At 43.7% G+C, this 19,487-nt stretch overlaps 1 protein-coding gene across 1 annotated transcript in view; it reads right to left on the bottom strand.

Annotated features, from left to right (window-relative positions):
• Positions 1-14,472: 14,472 nt before the first annotated feature.
• RPLP0 (ribosomal protein lateral stalk subunit P0) overlaps positions 14,473-19,487 on the bottom strand; it is a 108,527-nt gene continuing 103,512 nt past the window's right edge. Inside the window, exon 8 of the mRNA XM_044068903.1 lies at positions 14,473-14,711. Coding sequence (XP_043924838.1) covers positions 14,556-14,711 — 156 coding nt within the window. The 3' untranslated portion in view covers positions 14,473-14,555. The remainder of the gene's footprint in view (positions 14,712-19,487) is intronic.

Consider the following 19,487-nt stretch of genomic DNA (forward strand, 5'->3'; position numbering starts at 1 on the left):
TTGTAAACAGGCCTGTCCAGGGCCCTAGAGTGATGGGAAATCTGATCACCTTTTCATTTCCTAATAGGTTTGGTTTCGTCTAAAAATCTGAATCGTCTATGCACATCCAAGGTGTGCAATATCCTCTCACTAGAAGATTGCGGAGATGGAAAGAAAAGGTGGACAGATTAATGGAATGATTAAGTGACAACTCATTTATCACCTTGGGCATAAAGGAGAGATGGGTGCATGAGGAAACCCTATCCCTGTGGAAAACAGGGAAGGTGGAAGAGGCAAATAAGTGCCCAAAGGTCTGAGACTCTTCTGGCTGAGGTGATGGCCACAAGAACAGTTTTCCAGGTGCAATGCTGAACAGAACTTGCTGGTTCAAAAAGGCCTAAGGCAAATTTCTCTAGAACAAAATTTAGATCCCAAGGAGGAGAACTGATTTCTTTGGTGGTCTGGTATGAAGGGCGCCTTTCAGGAAAAGTTTAACTTTCAATCTTGAAGCCAAGGCAGGAATCAATTGCAGGCAGAGATTGCTGAAAGATGAGCTTTTACTCAAGTGTATGACAATCCACTCCAATAATTCACACAGGTAAGACAGAACCACTGGAACATTCACCATCAGTGGTTGTAGGTCCTTGGAAAGATACCAGATGGAAAACCTTTTCTATTTGGAACTATAGTATTTCCTAGTAATGGGTTTTATTGTCTCCTACAGAACGTCCACTGAGAAAAGGTGTCGGAAAGTGATTAAAACCCTATCACTCAGTCAGCTGCAGGAATGACATCAGTGGATGTATTAGAGATCCCCTGTCCTGTGTGAGTAGGTCCAACTATGCAAGTTAACTTATGACTGCCCTTGGCTAAATGCAGAAGGGTGAACAAATGCAGTCTTGTCCCAAAGGGAGTCACCAACAAGAATTTTGGTTGTTCTTGTTGAATCTTCAAACAGGACTTTTTGGAGAAGCAGGGGGTGATGCACAGTGAAACAGCTCCTTCCAAGGGAAAGAAAAATCATCCATCATCCATGGCAGAGAATTTGAAACTCTGCACAAAACTTCGTAAGTTGCCTGTTCATAGGGAAGCAAAGATCTGCTTGAGGCATACCCTACTGGTGAGCAATGTCCAGAAACAAATCCATGTGTGTGACATCCATTCATGGGATTGAGTCATGGACCTGCTCAATATGTCTGCCACAACATACTGAATGGAAGGAATGTAGACTAGTTGAAGGGCGAGAGTTGACTGAGAAGCCAACTCCCAAGCTTGGAGACCCAGTCTGCACAGGAGATGAGAGCTGATCCCTCCCTGCTTGTTGACATGCCAAAAGGACTGTGTTGTTGTCTGTGAACCACTTTAGGGTGCCTGAAAGAGGAGGTTTGAAAATTTGCAGAGAAAAAATAAGAGCTTTCATCTAATGTTTGTTCCCTCCTTTGGGAGGCAGACTACACATTGTGAACCTTCCACAATGCCAGGGTTGCTCTCCATCTCAAGTTTGAAGCATCCGCAAACAACTCCTGAATGGGAAAGGGTGATTGTAAGAGTAGGCCTGGATTCATGCTATAGTGTTGAAACTAGTTCAGTTCTTTCCAAGCAGGGAAGGAGGAGATTAAACTCCAGTGGGTGAGCATGTTGCATCCATACTGATTTGAGGTACTGCTGGAATTTCATGTGCAACTTGGCTAGAAGTAGCATGGAGATAGATGCCATAAAGCCCAAAAGGCATAGAAACTCCCTGGCAGTCAGTGACTACAGAGAGATGAGAGCCTGGAAGTAGGTAGGGAGACAGAACCTTCTGGGTAGGTTAGACATCCATCATCCAGTCTGTATTCTGAATTCCAGAAAAACATGGTCTTGTGAAGGAACAAGGGTAGATTTTTGATAGCCGATAGTGAAACCTAGACTTTGGATACTCTGAAGAGCAGATTCTCTTGAACAGTGTCTGGAGAGTGAGCCTGGAGAAGATTGTCCAGGTATGGGAAAATCTGAATATCCCTTGGTCTGCTAAAAGCTATGACAGGAGCCAAAAATTTTGTGAAGACCCTTTAGCCGTAGACGTCCAAAAGACAAAGCAGAGAACTGAAAATGTGAGGAAGCAATAGCAGAGCAAAGACATTTCCTGAACAGGGATATGGAGATAAGGAGATGCAAATCTGACAAAAAAAGGAGGGGAAAGTACAGTGCTCAAGGACAGCATACAAGAGGTGGGAATCTTCAGAATGGGGCACTTATCTGGATCAAATCTGCAACTTCACTGACGAATAAACAACCAGAAATGTTCCGATTGGCAACAGAAATGTTCCGATTGGCAGCAGAAAAGTTCCGAGGCTTGGTACATGCAAACATCCACTTTATACCAAACAGCACTTTAGGGCAGACAATGCACGAGTTTTACACGAGATGTTGCACGTAAACCACAGTAACTCTATAGACTTTTGTATACAATTGTGAATTGATTTAGTTTTTCTGGTACATCTTTCGAATCTGGCAAGTGTTTTACTGCATTGCTCTCTTGCTTAGGTTTCTTAGCTATAAATCTTAATTCATTCTGAAGTATGCTACTTTACCCTCCCACCAAACCTTTCTGAATGCATTATTATATAATAACTGCCTGTTGTTGCCTTCATGCTTACCCTAGAATCTCTGCTTTTCTCTTTTCCTAGTTGAACTCTACCAGTTCCCTACAAAATGGTGTCTACAGGACTGCAATCAGTTTCTCTCAATATTTAAACAGAGTAGGTTCCACACACAAAAAGCATTTGTTAAGCTTTCACTTACAGTGCTTTTGTAATTAAGCAGGTCACCATATTGGTCAGCCATATGGCTCTTTGTTTCTACTTGAGTGGTTGCCTCCTTCCCCTGTAACTGAAGTAAATTGACTCTTACATTAAGAGCTGTAATACTTACCTTATAGCTTTAGGATACCTTAGGAAACCTTGTAAACTGCAATAGCCCCGCTACGCTCGGGCTCTCTTTGCTCCCCTCCCGCCCCCAGTACCTCCAAATTTATAGTACTATAGCCACTCCCCCACTTTCTAGATCCTATCTGCTTTTGTCTGGGATAATTCCACCCACACCCACTCTACTACCTACAAACCGTATTTATGAACAGTTACGAAATTAGGAAGCAAAACAATAAAAATGCCCTTTACAGACACACTTTGATTTGTCCGCAGGCTAAATTTCTTTTTTATGTTTTGGAAATTGTACCCAAGGAATTAAGAGGGGGCATGTGGGAGGCCAAACTTGAATATAGGGAGTAATTCTGGCAAATTATTTTAGATTCCACAAAACCACCAGGTTTAAATGATATGATTTCCATTTCTTCAGTTTTAAAATTAAGGGCAGCCAAACTGTGATGTGAAGTATAGCCACAAGATGGCACTATACACAATGTTTTTAGGAGATATGTTTAACCACATAGTAATTTAAAAGGAGATTGTTTTAAAATTAAATTAATTAAATGTAATTTTATGATATATAATTTTAATTTCAAAGTTTAAACTGTTGAATCAATATATATTTATTTATGGACAGTATTTCAAAACCATATATTTTAACTTGGAAAGTTTAACAAATGATTTTATGTATTTTATTATTTATACTAGTTGTTCAATTAACTAATTTGATTGATCAATTATTATTCAATTTGCACAACTGGAAAGGTATAAAAGTGTTTCAGTGATGACTGTTAATTGTTCACTTCTGATGAAGACTTGGATTTTGTGTCGAAAACGTATTTTTCTGTTTTTTAGCGTTATTGTGAATAAAGTGCTTGTGCTTACTTAAAGGGCTTGGTTTCTGACCTTCCTTTGGACACTCGTTGCAAGTCCTTTCTTTTGGTTTTTGTTATTGAAGACTTGCATACATCTTTCGTTTTGGTTTTCAATTTAAAACTAGACTCAAACAACATTTGTCACTTAACTGGCTATGTCAATGTATCAAGCCTGGCTAACTCTCTCTAGAATGTGTAAAAATCTGTTAGCCAGTTTACTGTGTAATTTAATTTAATCCTGACTTGTGCACAGGATTAACTGTAACCTGTGGAACTTGTTTAACTTGCTTACTTATGTAATCTCTGTAAATAGTCTGCTGGTATTATGTAATGCTGTATCTGCTTACCCTTGGAGCTTTTCTCCCTGGGCCTCCGCTGAAAATGGACATGCATCCAGTCGGACTATCCCGGTCAACAAATGTAAAATAAATAAAATAAATACTGGCCAGACGTTCAAGTCAGCCAGGCAGCAATGTTACGAATACTGCAACATATGAACAGAACATCTAGCCTTTCGCCTTTTGCAGTTTCTATGGCAGCCAGACAGACAGATTTTTGTGGACTAATTCCTACAAGTAGGTAGTGTGTTGCTTCAGTAACTGCATGGTCATCTCCCCGTTTTTCCAGCTTTAAAAATAGCTCAATCAGGAAAAGCGGCTTGTCAAATTAGGCACAAAGAATTACAGTCCTCGTGTGGTTTGGCAGGAGCTGTCTCTTCAGAATAGGTCCATCTATAACTGACACCACAGCCATCACCTTGGGATAAGAAGCTGAGAACTGAGGCAGGACTTCCTCCATCAGGGCTGTCTCCCCATCTGCATTTTGTCAAGCTGGGCAGACAAGTCCCTTGAAGCTTGGCAGTTTAGAACCTTGAAAGTCAAGGTGGCAGAGGTGTAAACTCCCCCCCCCCCAGCAATATCCTGGGAGATTCTTGGAGGGAGCACCCAAGGACCTCTTGCTGTTGATAAAACAAACCTTGATAACAGCTGCACTCTTGTGCAGGTAATTAGGAAATACAGAAACTTTTAGTTATGTACTCACCATAACTTCAGATGTTTGGGATCCATCTCGCCTACATTCTGACTGATGGGTTCGGAGCCGATCCCTCGGCTCCGACTGCACGCTATGCCAAAGAGCGAAGTCTCTTATTGGCTGAGCTTACTATATCCCAGGATGCACCACTACCAGTCCCCCAGATCTAGTTTGTCCGCATACATGCACACATGCACGCCCTGCTTATATAACATCGTCAGATGAAACAAGATAAAACAGTAGAACTCAAAACCGTTCAATCTCTTCTGATCTCCAAGGCAGGGGAAGGAGGGTGGGTATTAGGAATGTGGCGAGATGGATCCCAAACATCTGAAGTTATGGTGAGTACATAACTAAAAGATGTTATGTGATCCTATCTCGCCTACATTCTGACTGATGGGACAGCGCCCCTAGCACCTGAATCCTGGGTGGCTCACTGGAAAACACTCCTGAGTACCGTGGAACCAAATGATGCTCGTCCTTTAGATGCCACATCCAATTTGTAGTGGGAAATGAAAGTGTGCGGGTTGGACCAAGTAGCCGCAGCACAAATTTCCGATATAGCGAGCTTGGAATGAAAGGCTATAGAAGTAGCCATAGCTCTGGTAGAATGAGCTTTGATAGATGTTGTAAGTTGCTTATTTGAAGAAGAATAGGCCTGAGTTATGCAATCTCTGATCCATTTTGAGATAGTAGCTTTTGTGATGGTTTGGCCCAATTTATTATCTGAGAAGGACACAAACAACTGGTCTGACTTATGAAGTTGCTGAGTCCTGTCTAAATAGAAGCGTAATTGCCTGTGAACATCCAATTTATGGAGAGTGTATTCTGCTTCATTGGAGAATTTTGGAAAGAAAACTGGTAGCTCTAGAGATTGTTGAAGACAGAAACTAGAACAGACCTTTGGGACAAAGGATGGATTAGGCCTAAGTGATACTCTATCCTTGTGGAAAATCAAGTACGGTGGCTTAATAGACAGGGCTTGAAGCTCTGAAACTCTTCTTGCAGAAGTAATAGCCACTAAGAATGCTGTTTTCCAAGACAGATATTTTAACTCGCATGTAGCAGCCGGTTCGAAAGGGGAAGATGTTAATGCGCGAAGCACCAAATCAAGATCCCACGGAGGTGCAGGATGAAAAACTGGTGGTCTTAATAGACTCGCACCTTTAATGAACGTTTTGCATAGTCTGCTGCTCATCAAAGGAGGATCCGTGGATTCGTGGAATTTAGATAGCCGCTAGTTGGACTTTAATAGTTGAGACAGAAGATCCCTGATTAAACAGGGATGTTAAGAATTTCAAAACCTCTGGGACAGGAGCAGTGATAGGGTCTAAGCCCTTGAGTTGAGCTCAGATAGCAAACCTCTTCCACTTACTGAGGTACAATTTGTTAGTGGTGGGTTTGTGGGCCGAAGATAAAATGTGAACAACTTCCGGTCTAGTGTGTGTCTTCTAACTAAGGTCGGAAGTGGAGGAGCCAAGCTGTCAATTTCAAAGATTGAAGGGACTGATGCCAATGTCCCGACTGATGGATTAGCAAGTCCGAATCAGGTCTAAGGTCCACGGATCGCCCACTGCATGATTCTTCACGTAAGGAAACCAAATCTGACGAGGCCAGTACGGATCAACCACAATCATTGAAGACCCCAGTTGAGAACCTTTTGAATAACTTTGGGAAGAAGTGGAATTGGAGGAAAGGCATAAAGTAGCCCTGTTGGCCAAGGTTGTGCCAGAGCATCCATGGCTGGTACTCCCTGATGTGGGATCAAGGAGAAGAACCTTTGGCACTTGGTGTTTTGTGGAGTTGCAAATAGGTCGCAGCACGGCGTCCCCCATCTCTTGAAAACCTGGGCTGCTACTGTGCGGTTTAGAGACCACTCGTGAGGAGAGAGAATTGTCCTGCTTAATTTGTCCGCCAATACATTTGACTTTCCCAGGATGTGGGTCGCTACCAAGAAACGGTTGGTAGCTACAGCCCATTCCCACACTCTCATGGCCTCTCTGCAAAGGGGGTAAGATCTGGTCCCTCCTTGTTTGTTCAGATACCAGACCACCGACATGTTGTCTGTGTGGATGGCGATGATGCCCTGAGGAAGAAACTTGTGTAAGGCCTGTAGGGATAGAAGTACAGTCCTCATCTCCAACACGTTGATGTGGAGAAGAGCTTCGTCTGGAAGCCAGGAGCCCTGAACTAGCCTGCCCAGACAATGCCCCCACCCTATCTGGGAGGCATCTGTCGTCAGGGTAACCACTGGAGGGGGGAGAACAAAGGGTTTTCCTTGATCCAAGTTGGATGTCTGAAGCCACCAGCGAAGGTCCCTTTGCATATTTCCGTAATCATGATGTGATGATTGAGGGAAGATCCTGAAAGGACCATTGAGTTGCCAAGAGCCACTGAAGAATCCTCATGTGTAATCTTGCTAGAGGAACTAAAAGAACCGTGGCAGACATTGAGCCTAAAACCTGTAGAACCATCCTGGCTGGGGCTTTGGATCTCAGATCAGAGCTTGAACTTGGCCCTGTAAAGTTTGGATCCTTTCGCAGGAAGAAAGACGCCAAGATCAATCTTGAGTCTATCTCTGCTCCTATAAACTTTATGCTGAGAGGGCAGCAAGACAGACTTTGACCAATTGAATGTAATCCCCAGGGAAACACCCAGGAGATGGTGGCTTTGAGGTTGTCCATTAGTAGATGCCTGGTGGTGGCAGTCAGGAGCCAGTCGTCGAGATAGGGAAACACTTGGAATCCAAGACTTCTCAGGTGAGCCGTCACTACTGCCAAACACTTGGTGAACACCCTGGGGGCTGTGGTGAGACCAAAGGGCAGAGCGCAAAATTGGTAATGACTGACTCCCAGGCTGAAGCGCAGATACCTTCTGGACGCCTGATGTATCGGTATGTGATAATAGGCGTCCTTGAGGTCTATGGAGCACATCCAAACATCCTTCTCCAATAATGGGAGGATGGATTGTAACGTGACCATTCGGAATTTGGATTTCGTGACAGATTGGTTCAGTCTGCTGAGATCCAATATTGGCCTCAGGTCCCCTGTCTTTTGGCACTAAAAGAACCTGGAGTAATTTCCTGATCCGATCTGGTCTGTGGGGACCGGTTGATGACTCCTTTTCTAGCAGCTTTAAAGCTTCTGGCTGCTATTTCCCTTTGACTGGGTGGTGGGTCCGGGATTCTCTTGGACGGTGGGGGTGAGTATGTGAATGGGATGGTGTAACCTCCGGCAATGATCCGAAGCACCCATCTGTCCTGAGTGATTGACTCCCAGGCTTTTAGGTGCTTGGTAACGACACCCGACTGGCTCCGAGCAGCACAGCCGGGCAATCCCTCATGACGTGTGGGAGGCTGAAGAGCCACGAAAGGACTCGCTGTCTCCAGAATTGCGGGCCCTCTGCCGCCTCTGGGACGGCGTCTCCCTGAAAAATTTCCCGCCCTCTGCCTCTGGACGGGAATCTTCCTGCTGTTGGGAGAAAAACTTATAGATTTGCGGAACCACATTTTCCCTCCTTTAGCCTTGGGGTAAGGCCGAAAGGGAGTGGAATAACGGGCACCTACGGCAGATAAAGTTTTCCCTCTTGCTCACAGCGGTAAGGGTGTCTTTCACCTTGGGTCCAAACAATGAGGACCCATCAAAGGGAGCGTCGGCGAAGGAAGACTTGAAGGCCTCCGAACTGACACAAGCGGAGCCAGGCTTGTCTCACGAGAGCCACGCCTGTGCCTGCCGCTCTACCCGCCCCTTCGGCCGCATAGGAAATGAGCCTCATGGACGAAGTTAGAAATTGACGAAGGATAGCCAACTGAGAGCTAACCGACTGGGCTAGCTGCTCAGGTAGGTTACCCGAGAGGGAATCTGACAACTCCTTGACCAGATCCCTCTGAAGCCTGGTAAAATGTGCCAAATAATTCAGAGACCTTAAGGTAAAGGCCGCTGAAGTCAGGGTGCGCTTCCGCACCTGTCCATACTCCTAGACTCCTTATTAGGAGGATGGACTGACGCTGAAGCCTCTGCCACGCCCTGCTGTGTAGCAGATGCCACCACCATGGCATCTACAGCCACGCCTTTAGTAAGGAACTCCTTCTCGGGGAGCAGACAAAAATTTATTTGGACGAGAAGGGACTGGTTCCACGGTATCTGGATGTTCCCACCCCTTCGACAAACTAAATCCAGAAGCTCGTCGAAGGGGGGAGACACCCAGGAGGCGGGGGGCTGAGCTCCAAAGGCCTTGAGGAGCACTGACTGGTCCGCAGAGGGGAGTTTGGATATCCAGCCGCCTCGTTGTTTGAGGATCTCTAAGATGTCTGCAAATGAGACATCATCCGAGGACGACTTCGGGACCCTCTGCATCATCCATATCAGTGTCCGATGTAATAGACTCGGGGAGTCCACGTGCTTCCTCTTGCACGATCTCTTCCTTGGGGTTCCTCTGAAGACAACTCCAAGAACCCTCAGGAGGAGGGGAACCCCACTGGGGTAACCTCAGGCCTCGGGCTCCGCTGGCTACGGACAGGGAACTGCCAAAGACCCAGTCTCCACGCCCAGAGAAGGTGCCGGTAAAGCCGGAGAGATGGCCAAGAGGACTTGGCCAAGGCACTCCTCATAGCCCTGAAAGCCGGACCCCAGAATCCTGGGAGTGTCCGGTCTCCGAGCCGTGATAGACGGCAGAAGTCCCGCAGCCAAGCACCGAGGGGAGGCTCGAACCGAAAGCATAGGTCCCAAACATCACCCCGGTCCAGCCGAAGAAGTCCGTACCAAACTCGGACCCGGCCCGGTTGGAGTCAGGGTCGGAGCCGACTCCTGGGATCTCCACCGCTCCAACAGCACCTGCTCCGACGGAGCCAAGCAGTCGGAGGAGGAATGGCAATGGGTGGAAGGTCATCGGCTCAAGCCAACTGGGTCGGAACCAAACAAATTTTGGAAGACTGGGGACTGGAACAGTCTTTGGAGCACCCTGTCTATATCAGAATCTGACATTCTCAAGACCGAGAGGAAACAGAACGGGTTCGAGAAGGCCTTCCATCGGCCCCAAAGGGCTAGGGGACCGCCCGAGGCTTAACTCGATGAGTATCGGGCCAGGGAATACACACCAGATTCCATCGGTGCCGAGGTAGACTTCGCCGAGGAGGAAGTGTCTGAGCTGGCGACCCTTGTCGGCTCCGAGAGCAGCGGAGCCGAAGGTGACCCGCCTCGATGCCCCAGCCATTGGGTCTGCCAGAGGAGTCGATACTGGTGGCATCGAGGCAGACCGTTCCGACCTCGGCCCAAGTCTTTGGAGCCAAGGAGAGGCCTGCCTAAGTCTCTTGGCAGTCGGATCCGACGGACTGGTCGGAACCAAGCCCTTTCTTTTGGCCGGAGGAGAGGATGCCAAGGCTTCTTCAAAGGAGGGTTTAATTAACCCCTTAAGAATCAATTTATTTTTCCTCTCCTGGAGGACCCTTGAGGAAAAGCGTGACATACGCTGCATGACTCCTGCAAGTGCTTTGCCCTAGACAATATACACAGAGCGAATGATCGCCTGTGATAGACATTTTGAAGCCACATTTAACATTTTTTAAAACCCGAAGGCCTAGGGGTTTGAGACATGATGTTAAACAATTCTAGTAACTTTGACAGGAAAGTAAACAATTATAGCTTTACTGATGATAAACCTAAGCTTACAGATATAGCTTAATCAAACACTTCCTGTAAATGACAGGGAACTCTAAACAAGTATAGATTTACTTGAGACCCTGTAAGTTTTAAAAGGTTGACAGTCCGGAAGGCCCTGGATGGAGGGGGGGAAAACAAACTCAACCCAATCACACACAACAGTTTTCACAATCCAAACGTATACAAAAGAGCAGCGATAGCCGTTAAAACAGCTTTTGTGACCAAAATAGCAAAAACTGACAGAAAAGTTAGTTAATAAAACTACTCAGCCCAGCCAGCTCGAGACCGCCTTCGCAGGGAAGCGGCAAACGAGATCTGGGGACTGGTAGTGGTGCATCCTGGGATATAGTAAGCTCAGCCAATAAGAGACTTTCTTTGGCACCATATTTTGTCAAGCTGGGCAGACAACCCATCAGTCAGAATGTAGGCGAGATAGGATCACATAACATCAGATGTTTCTCTTAAGATCCAATTCCTGCTCTCTGTCTTTTTAGATCAAGGCCTATCCTTGGCAAAAACACATCTTATCCTAATAGAGATAATTTAAAATACCTAGTTAAATTCTTCTGCATATAATTCTAAAGCATCCTACCTAAAGCAGGCAACAAGCATTGTTTAAACTGTGAGCATTGCTGAACTGTTGAATCTTGAAATATGTATTTGTTTAACAATTACTTTCTAGTTACTAATGAAGTCTTTTACATAAAGTCTAAAATATCTAATGCTTGTAACATGTTTTTTGTATAAACTGTGAAGATTCCTGAACTGTTTAAAATTTGTAGTACTTAACTGTATAACAACTAGTACCTGTATGCTAGTAGTCTAGTAATCTCTTGGAGCTTATCTCCCCGGGACTCTACTAAAAATGGACATAAATCCAGTTAGACTATCCCGGTCAACAAATGTAAAATAAAATAAATAAATAAAATGGTTCCTTGGGGCAGGGACTGGAAATGCAGCTCAAGACACCCTAAAGTTCTCAAATGTTTTAATAACTGAATAACTAATGGTCTATAATCTAGTAATCCCAGACCTTCCCTGATCTTTTCTGGGTGTTTTCACAGTTAAAAAAAGTCCTCAAGTCTCAAACACCAGGAATATAGCAAACCTACTAGCTGAAATATGCAACTCAAACTTTACTCCACTTTCCCCTCCATCTCTCTCTCAGCTGAAACCAGCTACCCTCCAGTTACTACACAAGACCAAGTCTTAAAATTAATATCAGAAGTTAGCACTAACCACAATGAAGAAGTCTGTGTTCCCACTTCAATAACTTAAGCTACCTACTTTAAGCTATTCCTCTCTGAGCTGTGAAAAAAATTGAAATGCTTAAATTAAAAATTAACTTTTAAACTTAAATCAGAACTGCAACTACTACCACCCTCAAACACTAAACTATGGACTATTATATGGATTCAAGTACTGTACCAACCTACCCACTTTCCCACAGTTTCAAACTTCAGCCATTCTAACACCTTGTTCAAAAATAGGTAACCCCCATTACACATTAGTTATATACAGAGTACTGAACCATACTTCTCCCCTTCCAGGTTTTTAACAGTACCAGTATTTTTCCCTTTATAAAATGGGTCTCCCTTATTTCTGGAAGTATTGCACCCCCCATTTCCACTACATGACCTTTACAACAGGCTCAATATTTCCAGAATGTCATGACTCAGTTTTAATAGTGGTTAACCGGCTTATGCAACACTTCACAATAATTCAGTGACTAAACAGGCAAACATGACCACTCTACCACATACTAAAAAATCCTGAAATTTTACTGCAAATAGTTGGGGGAGGAGGGATCAAACATTTTTTTTGTAAACTTCTAGAAGCAAACCCACACCAACTCTCACTTATGCCACAATTATCAGTGTTGCCATACCTTGATGAAATGAAAATATTCCTTTCTGCAGAAAATCCATTACAGAAAGTACTCATTTAGCATTGTTTGAATTAAGAACCAAATATTGGTAAGCACCACGCAAACTCAAAATTAAGACTTTTGTGGTATTAGGCAGACGATATCACCTAATTCAGGAAGGGAAAATTCCATTCATTCCCAAAAGGTGTTCTATCAAAGTTTTAAGAATAATTTTTAATAGCTCACACTAAAATTATCTTTAAACATTAGCTTTTAGGTGTAACCTTTCCACATAACCATCTACTTCCCAGAGTGAAAGCCTTGTGGTCTGGGAGCAGTCATCCAACAATGTTGTAGAGCAAAATTCTTTGGTGCATTCCTCAACATCCCACTTGTTCCGGTATTTTTTTTTTTAAAGAAAAAATGTATGACATAGGCAATCCTACATTTATATAAATTAAAATAAGCCATACTGACAAGCTCTGTTACATACATTACAAGCCAAGCTGACAAATATTAGCTGTAGTAGCTGCAAATATTACACATCACTTAATATATCTAGTTATAGTCAGTCAACCATTACATAGCTCATTCAATTCCTTTCTTTTAAACCTTGTTCCTCTGGTATTGATCCCACACTTTCCAGTTTTCCTATGTAATTTGCTCCTACCCTTTTCTAAATATGGCAGTTCCAGTTTTACCTCTGTTACTATCTTTGCTACTTTTTGCGAAGCTGGTTTAGACCGATTTCTATTTTCTAGTAATTGCCTTTTTGGGCAGCCATCATAATTAGACTCAGCAAAGCCTTGCGATATCTAGGCAGTTCTGATTCTGTACAACTGACCCAGCATCTGACAGAGCAGTCTGTAGGGAATCTTTAAAGCCTGTCAACTCATTACACTCCTAGAAAAAGTGTTCCCAGTTACCCCTCTCTTCCCCATCACACCAACATTTGCAATCTACCAAAGGAAAAAATCTTTTCAGTCTACTCGAGGTATAAAAAATACCTAAGTAAACATCTCCAAGCAAAGATCCTAAAGCTTCTAGACTTTGCTGCACATTTGGAAGACGTGCATCTCTGCATGGTTTCTTTGTTAATTGCTCATCTCTTCCCAATCTCAATTTATTCTTATAGTCGCTGTGCAGTATTTTATATGTAGTTATACCTTTAATGCCAGCTTCTGTTCTAGAGTTACTGAACTCTACTCTACCAATGCTGGTCTTTAATTTAGTACCCCCCTTATTTCTCTCTACCTATACTCTGATATCAATCCTTGAGAGGGAAGGCAATCTCTAACCTGCAGTCCAAACAAGTTCTTGGCATTTTCCCATTCTGTGACCTTTCCGTCTAGTTACTTACTCCCAAATACCATGGGGCTCCCTTGCCATTTTTTTCCAATAAATTCCAACCCCCTTCATGTCTATTGTCTTGTATTTCTAATTGCAGTCACCCCTATCAGCAGAATCTTTCTCCATTCCCATGTTGGCTTAATTCTTAGTATACTTTCTGCTAACTTTATGAATACAATATTCTATACAATACTGTTATTCTCCTTAAAGGTTTGTATCCGAAATCCCAGTCTCTCTTTCTTGAGCTTCCCCTGTATCATTTCTTTCCACTTTGAATTACAAAAATGTATAGGAGCCTTAACTGTATTGCTCCAGTTTAGCATTTGAGTAAAGTCTGCAATGGGTCTGTCTTGCACACCTCTCCCCCTACAGAGGGCACCCTGTGTGATTCCAGTCTGCACCTGAGGTTCTGTGGAGGAGAATGTGCTTGTGCCTCTGTAGTCATTCGCACTGCCCTCCCTCCCCCAAGAGAAACAAGCAAGCTCAGTCTCCTTATTCCTCTCTTTTCCCATGCCAACAAGCTCACAGACCAACAGAACTCTGGTTGACTGGGTCCATCACAGCTTTATCCCTTTACACCAACACATATGGTTAAACATAAGCTGCAGTCACTGTTAAGATCTTATCACAGCATTTTCATCTCCTGATTAGCAGCTACTTCACAGACCCCACAACGAATGCAGAGTTGTCTACTTTGAAACTAAAGGCAAGCATTTTACCACACATGCCATCTACCTTGCTGAAAGCAGTTATCGCCAAAGAGCAATTTAAAGCAGAATGAATAATTACAGAAAACACAAAGGAAAAATGATTCCAAAACAATTTTTATTTTTAATCACTATTTTCAGCTTGGATGATGTTTCAGATTGGTTGTGCAAGGCAGTGGGTCCTAATCAAACAGCCCGAATCCCATATCTTCATCAGACTCTTCAGACTCCTCTTTCACTTCCTCCTTGGGTGGAGGGGCGCTGGCAGCAGGTACAGCACTTGCAGCAGCAGGTGCTGCAGCCACAAAGGCAGATGGATCAGCCAAGAAGTCCTTCACCTAAAGGAAAGAAAATGCGTTAGTAAAGTCTTCATTTTCCAGAAATGGTTTCAACAAAAACTGAAATCCAGACTAAAGCCACAGAAAGCTGGGAAAGGCTATGTGCAATGCTATTAACAGCTTTTAATTTCTCTGACGTCTTGCCTAGAAATATTCAGAAATACCCTTTCCCAAGCAATGACGCGAGTCCTACCAACCACTCTTTCCACAATGCTTACTATCACACTACACAGCAATTCTGTACTACAAACTGAACATACATCCAATGAAGTGACCTCATGAACAGCAAAACATTACAGGATCTGTAAAAAAAAATTACAAATAACTATGCACCCAGTTTCCTAGAACCGATTTAACACACAAACTTGAAAGACACCAGCAGAATGCCACTCTACCAAGAATTGTGGTTAGTACGCCATTTCTCAACATGCCTTAAAGGAGTCTTTACTTGTACCCCACCCACAAGTTAGTCCACAACACACCCATGAAGGACACTGCAAGTCCCACTCTGCTTCGGAGACTCCCTTACAACTCCTGCCACTTGTCACATTTCACTCAACTTTCGGTCTCAATTCTATTTTTGTCACCTATTGATCACAGCGCCAATGAAAATACAATTACTTTGAACATTCATCACACTCCATAATAAAATTGCACTGACATTACAACAAAAATTTCCGCCCGTTAAAATGTTAAATTACTACAGTTATTTAAAAGAATGCTACTGATCTTCAACTACCACATTAAAAATTTTATGAAGATGGAAAGCTGGCATAATATACACCATATACTGGGCATACCTGTCCAAAGGACTAAATTGTGAACAGTGACCAGCTTCCAAAAATTACACCCAATAATGTAAAAGGCAAAACGGACTGTCCCATATAAATATGTGAAGACAGTTGGTGTACATCTCTCAATTTCTGGCGGTTTAAGTAGGACAGCTAAAATGAGAGAGTTTTATAAATTGCAACTCTAAGGCTACCCCCATTATTCCTGCATACATTCTGGCACCAGTGCCAGTCTCCAGGTCAAAATACATTCAAGCTCATGTGGATTTCTCTCCCCGTTGTAATATCAAGCTCCCCTAGTGAATGAGAGCTGGTCATTCCAAACTTACATAAGCTACTTTAAATCTTAAGTGACCTCTTCTACTAGATGCTGGCCAATTACAAGAATACAACCTACAGAATTATGCTGTACTGTCCAAAAATGCATCAATATTTTCTAAACTGGGACATCAAGAACAGATGAAGACAAACACAGATAGAATGTTATGTTAAAACGTAGCTATCCGACGTTGTCAATCTTCATCTTTTCTTGACTTATGGGACAGAGTCCCTAGCTAAAGATCCTGGGTGGCCCTATGGAAGGACATTCTTGAGAACCACAGAACCAAATGCGGCTCTTCCTCTGGAGACCAGATCCAATTTGTAATGAGTAATAAAGGTATGCGGAGTATCCCATGTTGCTGCTGTGCATATTTCAGTCATGGAAGCTTTAGAGTGAAAGGCAGCAGAGGTTAACAGATCTAGTAGAATGTGCCTTCACTGGCACTAAAGCTTTAGTTTCTTCTTGTTATAAATGAAAGACCTAATGTCTCAACCATTTTGACAAGGTAACCTTAGGGACATATTTCCCTAAGGTTGCGCCAGAGAATTGTTCTGATCTCCTAAATTCTTTAGTTCTGCTGAGATACAAACGCAATTGTAATTGTCTGTGAACATCTAACAGGTGTAAGCAATATTCGCCTTTATTAGAAAAATTTGGTAAGACAGGCAAGTCTACAGTCTTGTTAATGTTGGACAAACCACTTTCAGAAGAAAGGATGGATTTGTCCCAAGTGTAACTTTATCCTTATGGAAAAGTAAGTAAGGGATTCTGAACATAAGGCTTGCAATTCAGAATCTCGTCTTGCAGAAGTGATAGTTATAAGTAAATGCTTGGTTAAAAAAAAAAAGGTGAGGGGGGGTTCATCTTATTTGTTCTATTTTTACCTATAATGCTTGCTAAAGTTACCATGTAACACCTGTTTTGTCTGACAAATAATCTGTAACTGTAGTTAAATGTTCTGTTTGTTAGTGTCTTATGTGGAGCTTTTCTCCCCGGGCCTCTACTGAAAATGGACATGTATCCAGTTAGACTAGCCCGGTCAACAAATGTAAAATAAAATAAAAAATAAATGCGTTTTCCAAGACAGGAAAACTTCAAGTCACAAGTAGCTGATGGTTCAAAGGAGAGGGAGCTACTAGTGACTGCAAAATAGTCAGGTCCCATGGTGGTACAGGTTCTTTAAATGGGGGCTTTAAACAGACAGTTCCCTTAAGGAAAGTCTGGGAATTTAAGGGTAGCTCTCCAAAGCCATTATGAAAGTCAGAGATGGCTGTTAGAATGACTAATAGTAGAAGTGGAAACTCCCCTACCAAAAAGAATAGCCAAAAATTCTAAAACTTTCCACTGGGGCTGAAAAGGGACCAAGGTCATTGTCACAAGCCAAGACTGAAAAGGTTTTCCATTTACTAAGGTAGAGATTCCTGGTGAATGGTCTAAGGGATGCCAGCAAAATATTTCGTACTGGGGATGGAATATCATTATGCCTGGCGACCAACAGAAGTGGAGGAACCAAGCAGTGAGCTTAAGACTAAAGAATGGGATGCACCAGTCCAAGGATGAGACAGAAGGTCCAGAACTGGGTCCAGGGACGGTGAACTAAATAAGGCCATAGGAAGGGAAACCAAATTGGTAGAGACCAGAAGGGTACAATGAGGATTACTTTGCTCTCAACATGGCTGCTTTCTTGAGGAAGAGGGATCAGAGGAAAAGGGGGAAGGCATAAGAGACCTGGTGGCCAATAGAGAACAGAGTCTCTCTGGGGATCCCCCCCCCCAGAGGGGGGATTAGGGCAAAATAGCTTCTGCACTTGTTTTGGTGTGAAGCAAAAAGGCTGCAGGACGGCTGCCCTCAGCGATGAAATATCTTCTTCGCTACCTCTGGATTGAGAGACCACACCTTAGGCATTAAAATGCATCTGCTCAGCTTGTCCATCGTGACATCTGAACTTTCCATGGAGTGTGTGTTGCTATCAAAAAGTGGTTGAAGGAAATCGCCCACTGCTAGACTGAGGGCTTTGACACAGTGGATAGGATTTGGTTCCCCCTTGCTTGTCGATGTACTAGACTACAGACACTGTCTGACTGAACTGCAATCATTCCTTGAGGTAGGGCAGAGCAAAATGCTTGCAACGCTAGAAGCAACACCCTCAGCTCCAGAAAGTTAACATGCAAATTGGCCTCCATAGGGGTACACTTGCACCGTGTCTCCCAGCTAATGACCCCCCCCTTCCACCTGAGAGGCATCTGTGGTCATTATGTCCCTTCTCAACCCAAAGCCAAAGGGGCAACCCAAAAGAATTTGTTCTGATTCCATACACCAGGATAGGTCCTTTTTGCAGTGACTTGCGAGGAGTATGGCATGGTTCACTGGGCAGAGTAGAATGGACCATAACTTGCAAGAAGTCACCGCAGTAATTCCATGTGAAATCTCGCTAAAGGGACCTGAATGATCACCGCTGCCATGGACCCAAATGCTTAAAGCACGAGCAGGGCTGGTATTTTGAACACAGGAGAGTATGAACTTGATCTTATTTTCTGTAGCCTGTGGGAAGGAGAGGCCACACAAGAGTGAGTGTTGAGACGAGCGCCAATAAATTCCATATTTGTAAAGCTGACCATGATGCCTAACTGCAGGAACTGCAGGGTCAATTCTGTTGCCTGAAGCAGTAGACGTCTGGTGGAAGCAGTGATGAAAGTCTAGAGATGGCAACACCTGGAATTCATGCAGTCTCAAGTGACCGGTTACTGCTACCATGCATTTGATCACCCCAAGGGCTGTGGTGATACCAAAGGACAGCACCCTGAACAGATAGTGATTGGCTCTTAGCCAGAAGCCGAGGAACCTTCTAAAGCACTTGTCTGTTTTTACATGGTAATACGAGTCTTGAAGGTCTATAGAGCACATCAAGCGTTTTCTTCTAGAAAGGGAAGTATTGACCGAATCGTGACCATCTGGAATTTGGACTGAACAAATTTGTGTAGAATACCGAGATCCAGAATCGATCTCCAGTTCCCTGTCTTTCTTGAAACCAAGAACCTTGAGTAAAATCCAGATCCTACTTGGTCTAGTGGGACTTCTTGGATGATTTTTTCTAGCAGCTTTTGTATTTCTAAGGCTGGTTTGGTCCTGCTGTCTGGCTAGAACATCGGGGAGTTTTGTTAAGAGTTCTTGGATGAAGAATGAAGGGGATAAATTAACCTCTGGAAATAATTCTTAGCACCCAGGTATCTGTGGTTACTTGTCACCAGGCTGTTGTGTGCAAAGAAAATCTTCCACCAACTGCCTCTAGAGGCAAGCAAACCTGCTACCTTTCAGGTGTGCTGATAGGGTTTGGCCAGAGAACTCCTTCCTAGAACCCTGGTTCTGTGGGCCATCTCTGCCTCTAGAACGGCATCTTCTACTGTACCCCCCCCCCAAAAGGAGAGTCCATACCACGATGTCCTGGAAAGGCCTCTGGGACTTTTTGAGTCATCTTCCCACTCCTCCGAATCCTAGAATTAGCTAGCTGGGGAGCAGAAAAACTGATGCCCACTGCAGACAGGGTCTTTCCACCTTTCTCACACTTGGACAGAGTTTTCCCCAACTTTGGGCCAAACAAGGAGGATCCGTCAAAGGGAGCATTGACAAAGGAAGACGAATGGCTCCGCAAACTCACACAGGCGT

Source organism: Protopterus annectens, chromosome 4.part0 (genome assembly GCF_019279795.1).
Source record: "Protopterus annectens isolate FY-2018-M chromosome 4.part0, PAN1.0, whole genome shotgun sequence".
Lineage (NCBI taxonomy): Eukaryota > Metazoa > Chordata > Ceratodontiformes > Protopteridae > Protopterus > Protopterus annectens.